The 13,053-nt window shown below is 38.5% G+C and overlaps 1 protein-coding gene across 1 annotated transcript; it reads left to right on the top strand.

Annotated features, from left to right (window-relative positions):
* Positions 1 to 867: 867 nt before the first annotated feature.
* Positions 868 to 2,227, top strand: LOC126830685 (tubulin alpha-2/alpha-4 chain-like). The gene has a single exon (XM_056102833.1). It carries the CDS (start codon positions 914 to 916, stop codon positions 2,225 to 2,227), a length of 1,314 nt encoding a protein of 437 aa, XP_055958808.1. The 5' UTR covers positions 868 to 913.
* The last annotated feature ends 10,826 nt before the right edge of the window (positions 2,228 to 13,053 follow it).

The raw sequence follows: 13,053 nt of genomic DNA, 5'->3' as shown, positions 1-13,053 counted from the left end.
TTAAGGCAAAATCATTACAGTGTTTGCTATAATCTCTAGTTGACCGTGGTTGGTACTAATCTCTTATTGACCAGTGTGTGTTACTAATCTGTTGTTGACCAGTGTTTGTATGTATGTAACTAAGATTAGTTGTTACTATTAGAGTATATAAACTATTAACTACTGTGTTTAAATCATTATTATTATAACTTGTCTACTGACTACATCAGTTATAGCAAGCTTTATTTATTTATTTATTACTGTATACACAAGTTGAACGTCATCCTTCATTATGGTAAGTTAACTTTCTATTATTATATATTGATATTTTCTTATGTTTTATAAAGTAAGAAATAAAATGGTATGTAATGGAGATTGGCATAAAGTATGCTATGCGGGACATTTTGCCTAAGACAGTGCACTACAACCTTCTCTTAATCCAATTCCAACCGTCAAGGCTTTTAACATGCACATCAACGTGTACACGGGGACTCAGTTTTTCGTCTATTCGAGCGTTGTTCAGCCCTGAACCACTGACAAGAGGGAAACGTTGTCGGCAAAACGTGGGAACCGCCCGTAGACCTCCTGGTTAGTGAGCCAGTGTCTTACTGAGCCAACATGGCTCCAGGAACTTAAAGTAAAATTATTATGCCTTTATATGTTTTTGAAGTTATAGTTATCCATGTAGCACTTAATCAATATAACATGTTTCATCAGGCAAGATATTTTCTTGGGTTCTATCACTTTGAATTTAAAGAGGTTCTAATTCTAGTTGTCATATTCTAAATATAAATCGTATTCGACATCAAGATTGCAATACATCTTAAAAGTTTAGCCATTTTCGTACAGTTCTAGACAATTTTTCGGTTATTTTTATCGTTTGGTTTTTCAGCGTGAGTGTATCTCTGTTCATATCGGCCAGGCTGGTGTCCAGATGGGCAATGCCTGTTGGGAGTTGTACTGTTTGGAACATGGTATCCAGCCTGATGGTCAGATGCCTTCAGATAAAACTATTGGAGGTGGAGACGATTCCTTCAACACATTCTTCAGTGAGACGGGAGCTGGTAAACATGTACCAAGAGCTGTGTTTGTTGACTTGGAACCAACGGTTGTAGATGAAGTAAGAACTGGTACCTATCGTCAACTCTTCCATCCTGAACAACTCATCACTGGTAAAGAAGATGCTGCTAATAACTACGCTCGAGGTCACTACACCGTGGGTAAAGAAATCATTGATTTGGTTCTCGACAGAATCAGGAAATTGGCTGATCAATGTACTGGTCTTCAAGGATTCCTCATCTTCCACAGTTTTGGTGGTGGGACCGGTTCTGGTTTCTCATCTCTTCTCATGGAAAGATTGAGTGTCGACTATGGCAAGAAATCTAAGTTAGAATTCGCCATTTACCCAGCGCCACAAATTTCCACTGCTGTGGTTGAACCCTACAACTCTATTTTGACCACTCACACCACATTGGAACATTCCGACTGCGCTTTTATGGTTGATAATGAAGCTATTTATGACATTTGTCGCCGTAACTTGGATATTGAACGTCCAACCTACACCAACTTGAATCGTTTAATTGGTCAGATCGTCAGCTCCATCACCGCCTCTCTAAGGTTTGATGGCGCGCTTAATGTTGATCTTACTGAATTCCAGACCAATTTGGTTCCCTACCCACGTATCCATTTCCCTCTTGCCACCTATGCTCCAGTTATCTCTGCTGAGAAAGCCTACCATGAACAACTTACCGTGGCTGAAATCACCAACGCCTGTTTTGAACCCGCCAACCAGATGGTAAAATGTGATCCTCGTCATGGCAAGTATATGTCTTGTTGCATGTTGTACCGAGGAGATGTTGTTCCCAAGGATGTCAATGCTGCCATCGCCACTATCAAGACTAAGAGAACCATCCAATTTGTTGACTGGTGCCCAACTGGTTTTAAAGTCGGTATCAACTACCAACCACCAACTGTTGTACCAGGAGGTGATTTAGCCAAGGTACAGAGAGCTGTTTGTATGTTGAGTAACACTACGGCTATTGCTGAAGCTTGGGCTCGCCTAGATCATAAATTTGATCTGATGTACGCCAAGAGAGCATTCGTCCACTGGTATGTTGGTGAAGGTATGGAAGAAGGTGAATTCTCTGAAGCAAGAGAAGATTTGGCTGCTCTAGAGAAAGATTATGAAGAAGTTGGTGTTGATTCTGTTGAAGGTGAAGGAGAGGAAGAAGGTGGAGAAGAATATTAAATACAAATATTTTAGTTTAATAAAATATATGAAACTTGTATCTGATTTTATTTATATTATGTCAATTTACAAACTTAGGACGTGGTTGTTCGCTGCTCGTCAAGGTGTCCAGTCGTACAAAAGACTTTTGGTTTTGGTATATCCATTGTCGTGGACGCGTTCCCCCTCCCCCATGATTTTGATCGCAAAGACAGATATTTAGGTTTATATCCACATGATGGTGAGCTTGATTCTACGTATCAAGCGCCAGTTTTCGGCCAAATCTATTTCACTTGTGCACGAAACGTTCCTCAGTATGTCACCTGAAGTGAGGCAGATATTCCCTTCTGTCAAAGTTCTTCTCTGTCTCACACTGCTGAACCTTGCTAGTTCCTGCTCCGCCGAGCGATCCTTCAGCACTCCGCGCCGTATCAAAACTTGGCTGCGCAACTCCTTGACGCAAAACCGACTGAACCACCTGATGGCGAGTGCGGTGCATAATGACCCCCTCCATGTCGCCAAGATATTCAAAGAGAACAGTCCTGATCGTAGAATGAACGTCTTTGGACGATTCACTTAACTTCAAGAACAATTAATATTTGTGCAGCTTTGATGTAGGCAGTCAATTTTTCCATATTGTCATCATATTACCCCTAGTTACAGTCTTCATCGAAATAACACTGGTACAGTAAACTGTTCGTAATTATTTATTTCGTTTGAAAATGAAATGTTCAAGGTTCCAGCGTTTGATAGTTAAGCGGAAGTGTCGTCACCTGGTTTAAAGTTACCAGCATTTTATTGTGTGCCCCCCCCCCTACACACACCCCTACCTCCGTCATTTCTGATTAAACATGTCGATCGATTCACTTTCAAACCACATATCGTCGCCATGCTAGAGATATTTGCCAACCAAGTGTTCAGTATCAGGGTCAATAAAAAGGTATATTATCATAACTTATGGACGACTCTGAATTTCGACGCGATTCAACTCTATGACTTATCGAAAAATGACTTTGAAACAATGTAAATGCAAGAGGAGTCCCCCGCATGAACCAAAATCGCTATAAATAGTATGGTCTAGAAAGTAATTTCAGTTATTTTCCCCGAATCGTTTTGATGGGACATCGATATTGATGTATTTAGTAATGGTTTGTGTTGTGAACGAGTACGTATGTATTTTGCTTTCTAGAGCACGTTGTACCACTTCTCAGTTTACTACAAATTGCGTTCACTTTCTAAATCGTTCATAGAAAGATTTAATTTTCCGTGGAACATAAGATGAGTTGAAACGATGGCTTGGGAAGTCTCAAAATATGTATTCGATAGTAATTAATTGATTGACCACTATTACATCACAGCTAGATGTATCAGAATTACATTTCTAGGTATAAGATTTATATTAAGAACACAAAGAGTATCATTCGTATATGTTAAATTAATTTTAAGAACACAAACAGTATATCAATCTTATATGTTAGATTTATATTAAGTACACAGTCAATATCTATCATATACTATTCAAAAAAAGTAGGGGATATTTGATTTTGGGGGCATAATACTAAAATATGCAAATGACTACGAAAAAAGTCACTATAGAACCTAACAGAAGAAACATTTCCAGTTACATGTGACGCCCAAACGCACCAATAGCTACCGCATGGAATGCAGGTGATGCTTGGGATCATCATGGGGGTTCAACCCAAGATTTGCACGACTCTGACTTTGAATGTTACAGTCATTGTGGCATTGAATTCCAGGGTGGAAACATCAGTTTAATTGTTTTAGTGACCAGAAAACAAATTTTGATATGCGTCGGCTTACCCAAAATGAAAGGTTACGTGCCCTTGGCATGCTACAGATCGGCACAACACAGGCGGTTGTGGCGCGGACGATGAATGTTTCTCAGTCTGTCATAAGCAGGCTATGGTCCAGATACCGTGATACACAATCTGTACAGGACAGACCACGCTCAGGTCGACCAAGGGCGACAACTCAAGCCCAGGATCGATTTATCCGTACCTTGGCCTTGAGAAATCGTGTCATCACAGCAAATCAGATCAGCGCTCGTCTTCAAACAGACACTGGTGTGAGAGTGAGTGGCCAGACGATTCGGAATCGACTGCATAGGGGTCACCTTCGCGCCCGACGTCCTCGCGTGATCCCTTGTTTGAGAGATCATCACATTCAGGCAAGACGTCGTTGGTGTAGGGATCGTCAACACTGGGATAATCGACGCTGGAGCAATGTGATGTTTTCAGATGAGTCAAGGTTCACTGTTGATTTTTTGGACAGACGTAGGAGGGTGTGGCGTCGTCGAAACGAGTGCTTCCAAGACGTTAACGTCATCAAACAGGATCGATTTGGGGGTGGTTCTGTTATGGTGTGGGGAGGCATCACTGTTGCTGGAAGAACGGCTTTACATGTTGTTGCAGGGCGTGTTACAGGCCAGTACTACCGGGACAACATCTTGGCAGTCCATGTTGTGCCGTTCGCACGACGTCATGGCCGCCGTTTCATCTTCCAGGATGACAACGCAAGATGTCACAGGGCCAGGATCGTTACAGGTTACCTCCAACAACAGAACATCACCACATTACCTTGGCCAGCACTGAGTCCCGACCTCTCCCCCATCGAGCATGTCTGGGACATGCTTGGACAGAGGTTACGTCAACGTCAACAACGTCCTGCCAATGTCCAAGAACTTGCTGCTGCGTTGCAACAGGAATGGGACAATCTGAACCAAAATGACCTTAGACGTCTCATTATGAGTATGCCACGTCGGATCAATGCTTGTTTGGCAAACAGAGGAGGATTTACCCGTTACTGACTTGGTTGTGATGCTGTGGTAACTTTGCTGTTTGACCCCGGGTATCATTTTACCCTTATAATGGTCAGTCTGTGCCTTACTTAGTCTAACGATCATTTGGAATAAATCGATGAATGTGAACTTCATTTCATTTTGTCATTTGTTTCTTCGTCAGTTTCATTAGGTGACTTTAATAACACTTAAAAATCAAATATCCCCTACTTTTTTTGAATAGTATATTAAAGGCTATTATTCTACATAGAGTTGCTAGACAAAACAGTATTTTGTTTTGAAGGATGGGTTTCAAAAAAATAAAACTACATAGCAATTATCGCGTTAAACCATCCCTCTTTCTCTCTCTCTCTGATAAAGACCTCTCCAAAATAAATTTGCATCAATTTTATTTCGAGTAGTTGATCGCTGTATAGGTGCATATCTGGCACTAACTACGCATAAAGTTCTAGCATATAAAACACACTGTTAAGCCCAAGGACTCAAATGAGAAACATGACTGATTGAACACATAGCATAGATCGTTCATCTGAAGGCAAAATATTTAATTTTTTCTGTTTGGGATTCATTCCAAATTGTTCCAAAATATAAAGAGACAAAGATGGAGAGAAATGGGGTTTAACGTCCACTCGACACAAACTAGGTCATTTCGGGACTAAGATATGGTTTAATTTTATTTCAGTAATTCGCTTGCGCGTAGGGGTCTTTAGCAGTGGGAGGAAACCGGAGGACCCGGATAAAACCCACGAGGTTGGACAGGCGACCCTACTCCTTGTCACATATAGTTAGAATAGATGATCTTATAGAGACAAACAGTATAGTCGATATTGGTTCATGAAGATTTGTAGATGAGAATAGAGATGTGTAGGTTTAAGAAAAATGAATCCTAAATTTACCTTTTGCCCTTTGACACAGTGCTTCGTAAATTTTCGAGCATCCTTTAGTCGCCCACCCCACGACATGTGGGCTTGAGGTGTAGTACATCAAGCGAACACAACGCTCGTTTTCCAAGCTATTAGGTTCACCAGAGGTCCAAACATTCGATGAATTAGATTCTATCGACTCTTCTCCGGATCTAGGCCGCATTCCATAGGCACAAATTGTCGTTGCAAAAATATTTTCGTTTCTACAAATCCGGTCTAGAAGAAATTTATTTTTGTCAGTGTATAGTTCATATAGAGATATTCGTTTGTTGTAATGTTCCCCAAAAAATTCCATAGTTCTTCGGTGATATTCTTCGTTGAAATCCGGACTATTTATTGATAGTAAAATTCATAGTGCGCGAGGTCACTGGACAGAATTCAGCGTTGTTCGCCGCGTCACGTGATCGTTTTTTCCACAATCGACCAATCACGTTATTGTCTACATTCGCGTGTGTTGTTGGTAAACACAAAATGGCGTGCTTCACGAGGAACACATTGCAGTTATACATGTAGAAGCTACACTAAATGGCGACAAAGGCTCAATTAACTTGTATTGTTCACTTAGACAGTGTTATAAGGGAAGTGCAGAACCCTTTACAAACACAAGGTGAGATAAATGTCGTGAGGTAGCTATAGACTGGTTTCAATTGGATGGAAATGACCAATCCATTGCAGCATTTTTCGATACAAATGGATATTTTATTACGAAGGATATTATATTGAAGATACAGTCGGTAGTGGTTTTGGATTTCATCCAACGTTTTATAGATGTTTTAAGAACAAAACAGTTAAATGATGCGAGAACGAAAGAGAGTGACTCAGTGATAAGGCAGCGTCTACATTCAGTCCAACCGAAACTAAACTGTCACGACATACATATACAGACTATTAGTATTACTGTGATGTGGTCATAATATATTTTACCAAACATTATTTAACAACTTACTATTAGTATATTAATTATTCGACAAAAATAGCAATTCCCTCATAACATAATATTTTAAACACGGTTTCACCAAACCTTCAACAAGATATGACCACTTCTATTCCAACTAGTAGAAGTAATAAATAAATGTAATAAATAAAGGTGCATCATATATAGGCTACAGACCATAAGTCCAGAAAAATTTGTGAATGAAAGAATTGAATATAACCATCCAAGTCAACCCAGAACATTACATGCTGTGATTCAAAGGAAAGAGGGGAATTAGACTAATTAATCAAAGTTTTTGATAATCCCTAATTAAGTCTTTCACACCCCACTGATAAAGTAACATGAGCTGAACATTAATGTCCAGTCGACACGGTTCCTTTTTATTTAAATAATTTGCTTGCATGTAAGGGTCTGTAGCAGAGGAAGGAAACTGGGGGACTCGGAGAAAACTCACAAGGTTGAACAAGTGACCCTAGTCCTTGTCACGTACAAGCAGAGAATTGAAATTAAGTCATTGACGCAATGACAGACCTTATGATTTCATGTGTACATGTTAAACCATTCGCCACCCACCCTCCATATTAAATAGATGTCTTTGTAAATTATGTATGTTATAGTTATACAGTGTATTAAGTATTGAATGTCTACAGTGTTTTTAAATTTATGTATTAAAGAAATGTATATGAAAATATTATCTATTAAGAAATATTGGTATTTATATTATGCAATATTTATATTAATAAATATCATTTGATACATAATATATCAAAATTCAAATGTTCTTTTTGGCCATTATGACCCTAATGTTTTGACCGTTATGTAGTTTTGACCAAAATGTTTGAACGTTATGACCAAATACTTGAGCCATTTTGGTTTAGGGCCTTTATGTCCATAACCCCTACTACTAGGCCTAGTACTTCAACAAATTTAAAAACTAAAAGTGTGTCTCATTCACCCCTATTCCTTCATTAATATCACCAAAGGAATCACATCATGGTGCAGTACTTGTTACTACTTCATCAGAGTTAAAGAAGTCAGTTTTATCAGAGAGCTGTATAATTTGCAAGAAAAAATCCAAGTATTTTAGAGCGGGGGCCATACAAAAGAGGGACAATTTAGTCCAGTGCGAAATAAAAACAGCATTTTTATTATTTTATTTAAAGCACCAATAACACTTTTGCTGTTTTGATAAGTCCAGTGAAACAAATACCGGTAGCCTTATTCTAACTAAATGAGTTAGTGTCTTACTCTTAGTGTAAATCCTCCATTAAATTGTATTTTATTTATCTTAGGTGATCAAAAATATTTTTCAAATCAAAGGTAATTAGTTTTGGATTTGATCGACTACATGTACAATATCTGTTATAATTGTTTAAAAAAATCAGAATATTTATTAATCAGAAGCAAGATTCCAACATTGAAGGTGTGTTTGGCACTTTTATCGATGATTACATGTAAACTATGTCGTAGGTGAGCCCCATATTAATCCCCACCACCAGCTGCTAGTAGACATGTTATACGTCAGACCAATCCATACATTGGCTCTTGACTTATCTTTACTACAAATAGAAATTATTAATTCAGTTACCTTTACTATAAATATTAATAACTAACTGAGTTACCTGTTAGTACAAATAGAAACATTATTGACTAACAAGGTTACTGGGTGTACTAAATATGAAAAGACTCGAAAAACGCCGATAAATTCAGAAAAAAAAACTAAAAGTATATAAAAAAAATACTTCTAGAAAAAACCTAAAAATACCCAAAAACTTTTTGATACTAATCGAAAAACCCCAGAAAAACTCTAAATACCGAAAAATCACAAAATTCCGAAAGAATAACACGACCGAAAACACCCTAGGCCACACATAAAATGGGTCATGGGTTAGGCTAGACCACACATAAAAATTGTGGGGAACTCTTATTTTAAGTGAAAAGCATTGATAATCTCCCTTCGTCTTTCCGAAATCAGAGAACGACCCCATTTATATCAAAGACTAGACCGTATTCGCTATTCTGTGAATTGAAGAACGCGTCTTCACAGTTTTTAACAATTATTACCATCGAGAAACCCCTCCCATCTTTCCAAAGTTGAATCCGATTCCATTTTCTTCAAATTACGAAATTACCGCGGGCGCCTTATCATTTCAGGTTCGCTCCCGATGTTGGCCGAGAATGTTCATCGGGACTTTCCGGTGTGGTTTCCCCTTGTCAGTGGTGTAGGACGGAGGACCTGGCAAGGACAGCTGTCTAGTGGTTCAACCAGAGTTCGGATGGGACAAAAGACGAGGTCCCGTGTGCACATTGGCGTGCACGTAAAAGATCCCTCTGCAGTTGGAATTTGATATAAGAGTAGGACAGTAAATTAATTATCCCTCTAGGAGCCTTATCCTAGTCTTGAAAAACATTAAGGGGACATAGGGTCGGATAATACCGAACCATGTTCATAATTAGGGTTCGTTAGGGTTGGCCATAATCCTCAATCTCCCAGAGTTGTCTTCCCTTGCAGTCCACACCGGATAGCGAGACTTGTGTGAAGAATGCACAATACCGTCAACAATCACGTGCCCTAACCCTATTTACATCTTGTGACCTATGACGAATTCTACTATCGGTATTGACTTTTAGCCGTTCGCCAAATAATGGTCCGGGAAAGTTAACCCTCAAGAAAGACAAGACAGTCCAGTCCCTTGTTAAGTGATTGGCCGTTGTTATCTACTAGTGTAACATACACTCTTCAAAAAAAGTAGGGGATATTCAGAAACAATACAAAACTGCGGAAATGCACTGCTGTTTTTATTAGAGGTAACCAGTGTATGTTAATCACAGGCCAATTGCCTACACATGAACATAAACAGTTCATATGGGCGGCTTATCTGACGGCCCCATTTCACTCGCAAAGAGATACTCTGTCAAATGTGAAAATGGACGTTTTTGATTTTTGTCTTAATAATGAGTAATTGCTCCACCAATCCTCAGACATTCAGCAATTCGTCGTAACATGCTCCTAATCAACCGCCCAATCACGATTTGGGGCAATCTGACCCACTCATCTTGCAGTGCCACGGCCAATTCTTGCAGTGTTGTCGGTTTGACGTTGACGTCGACGAACGCGTCTCCCGATCAAATTAAACGTAACACACTAAAGCAAAGATACGCTGTTAAAAAGTAAATTTTATGCAAGAACCGATAGGAAAGCAAACATGGATAGGATAAACCAGCAAACGGCAGTTTTCATCCACCCTTCCTTGAAGTCTCAAATTTGACAATGAACCCCTCCCACGTGTATGGCGCTGTTGCGTGTCGCATGTGCAGCTCAGTGGTTCTGTTGGGGCGATAAGTTCTTCATCTGTGAACATACTCTCAAAGCATGTCAAGTGTCCACACATAAAATGGGTCATGGGTTAGGCTAGACCACACATAAAAATTGTGGGGAACTCTAATTACTATTTATCATAACACAACCTGCATAGGTATTTGCATTTCAATATCCCCTACTTTTTTTTAAGAGTATATTATGTTACCGTACGGGAAGGACGATCTGCCGTTGTTACGAATACTATAAAGATGTTGTAATTAACAGATTCCTTATAGTAGTGGGTGCACATTTGTGCAAGATGGCTGCGATGACGTCATACTCAGTTCCTGGTCCATAGTACACAGATTATCTTTTTCTTATTTAACCCCACCCCACCCCCAAAAAAACAAAAAAAAAACAAAAAAAAACATTTAACAAACTTATAGTTGTAAACGAGATCGTTAGCAAGTTTTTGTTGTTGTTGAGTTTTTAGTTCTGCTAATCCTTGATATCCCATCTCTATACATCTGGTGTTAGCACTGGATTGATTTAAACTCGTTGCTAGGTAAAACATTTCATCTTGACAACCACGCATTCCTAAAAGTATAAAAAAAAATATTACTAATGTCTAGTTAAAGTTGCCAAAATTTAGCTAAATTCTCCCAAATGATATTGTTGTTTTAAAGTCCGATATTTTCCCTTATATTTCAAACTAAAATACATTCACGAAACAGTAAAATAATAGAAGGTGGTCGCAAATCATTATTTGGAATTCGTACACACAGGCGATAAATGATCTGGAATTTATATTTATAATTATCTCGGCATGACACAAGAAAATCCGTCGGGATTTTTCGAACCTGATTATCAAAAGCGGGCCTGAGAGAGAGAGAGAGAGAGAGAGAGAGAGAGAGGGAATTTGGGTTTAACGTAACTCGACACAAAATAGGTCATTTCGGGACTAACATAAGGGATCCGAAAAAAATTCCCCCGATCTAATTGCACACAGTCTTAAAATGACAGACGCATTTTGTTGACTAAACTTTAAACTGAAGCAAGTGTAGCATGACTGTATTAAAGACAAAAAAAAAACACTTTAAAATCTCACCGTTTATTAAGAAACCAGCTAAACATATGTAAGCCAGCCTTGGAATAATATGTAACATTTCCATGATCTCCACAAAACGTCTCTGTAATTTATAATCCAAGACTATTCTGTGGTTTCATTTTAAATGACTCGATCGGTTATTAAAGGAGAACCTCGTTCGTCGCACATTTTTAAATGTATTTATTATTCATTATTTATAGATGCATTATGTAAGGCTTAGATAAAGAGCTGACCGTTCTTGCTATAATAGATAATTAAAAATGAATACATTAAACATGTCATTCAAATTACTTTCCTGACAAGGACAGCTGTCTAGTCCTTTGGATGAAACGAAAAACCGAGGTCCCGTGTATACATTGGAATGCACATAAAAGATCCCTTGGCAGTTGGAATTCGATATATAAGTAGGCGATAGTGCCGCTGCCCGGGCAAAATTTCCCTCATAGCACACTGTATGGCGTATGCTCGTCTTCATTAGCCCAGCATAGGAGCAGAACAGTAGGACGTTAAACCTCATTTCATTTCATTTTATTTCAAATTACTTTATTCCAGGCGAAGTTATGACTGGTTAAAGCTTATCCATTTTTATCGTTAAATTAATAAATCTCTCAGTTGTTCAAATACATTTAAAGTCGGCCATTCGATGGCATAGAGCGTTGATTATAGGCATGCCATGCGCATAATGTCTAAATAACATTTAAAGCCAAAACGAGACCTACAATAGGCAGATTTAGTTCTTACATAATGCATCTTTAAAATACTTTCAACAATTCACAACCCGAAAAAAAAAATCCTATAATATGTGGCTGTGGAAGAATGGTTTGTTTATTTGCAATGACTGGCAGTCCCCCTTATGACGTAAACACGACATAGTTAAGGTTGAGAAATATGTATTTAGGTTTGCATTTAGTTATTTAAAGGGGTTGGCTGACCGAATGGCCTGTCCAACCTCGTGGGTTTTCTCCGTGTCCTCTTGTTTCCTCCCACTGCTAAAGACCCCTACGCACAAGCAAATTAAAATAAAAATAAATAAATGTGGTGGAAGTATATTTCCTATTTTGTGTAAGTTGGTACATAATAACACGAAGGCGTAAAATGCGTAAAAGGCATCAATTCTGTCTGGATCAATTTGTGTTACTACGCCATTTTTGTTTTTGAAAAAAGCACATTGGTGTTACACATAGACCTATAATGCACGTTAACTTCAAGGTCAATTACCTCTGTGACACAATACACGGCGTGTGCCCGTCTTCAAGTGAGGTTTTTAATTCACGTGACATTCTCCTTTAAGCACAGACTATATTACTGTATTGTGTATAATAGCCTAATCAATACTTCCATAAAAGACTGGGTTATCTGAAGCAGTAACTATTGTTAAAACTATTAATAAATTACGTCATAAACATTTATGCAATTAGTGGTAAGAAATGTCTGACACTTTCCCTGGGCTTGTAGCAATCCATTCTGAGGGCTGACAGCTTGGGCTTGTTTTTTTTTTAATTTTGCTCCCTAACTTTTAAGTTCGAAATATCCACAGGTTTTATTCGTACATTACATTACTGTTTGGCGGTGAACCGTAAAATTAAAGATAAACAATTAAGATTTGGTCAAATGGTTAATTTGAGTCGAGTCTAAGGAAAGCTATAAATCATGAGAATTCTGGGTCTATGTTTTCTCGCCATCCAAAAAGTGCAGGGAAAGAGTCAGACATACTGGACTACTGAACTGATTGGTTGGCAATTATAAAAATCCAATAATGTTTA

This window comes from Patella vulgata, chromosome 8 (genome assembly GCF_932274485.2).
Source record: "Patella vulgata chromosome 8, xgPatVulg1.2, whole genome shotgun sequence".
NCBI classification, from domain to species: domain Eukaryota; kingdom Metazoa; phylum Mollusca; class Gastropoda; family Patellidae; genus Patella; species Patella vulgata.
Note: the sequence above shows the minus strand (reverse complement) of the source record. Positions and strands in the feature narration are given on the sequence as shown.

Coding starts and splice junctions, on each gene's coding strand:
- LOC126830685 (XM_056102833.1), top strand. CDS start 914: ATGGGCAATGCCTGTTGGGAGTTGTACTGTTTGGAACATGGTATCCAG.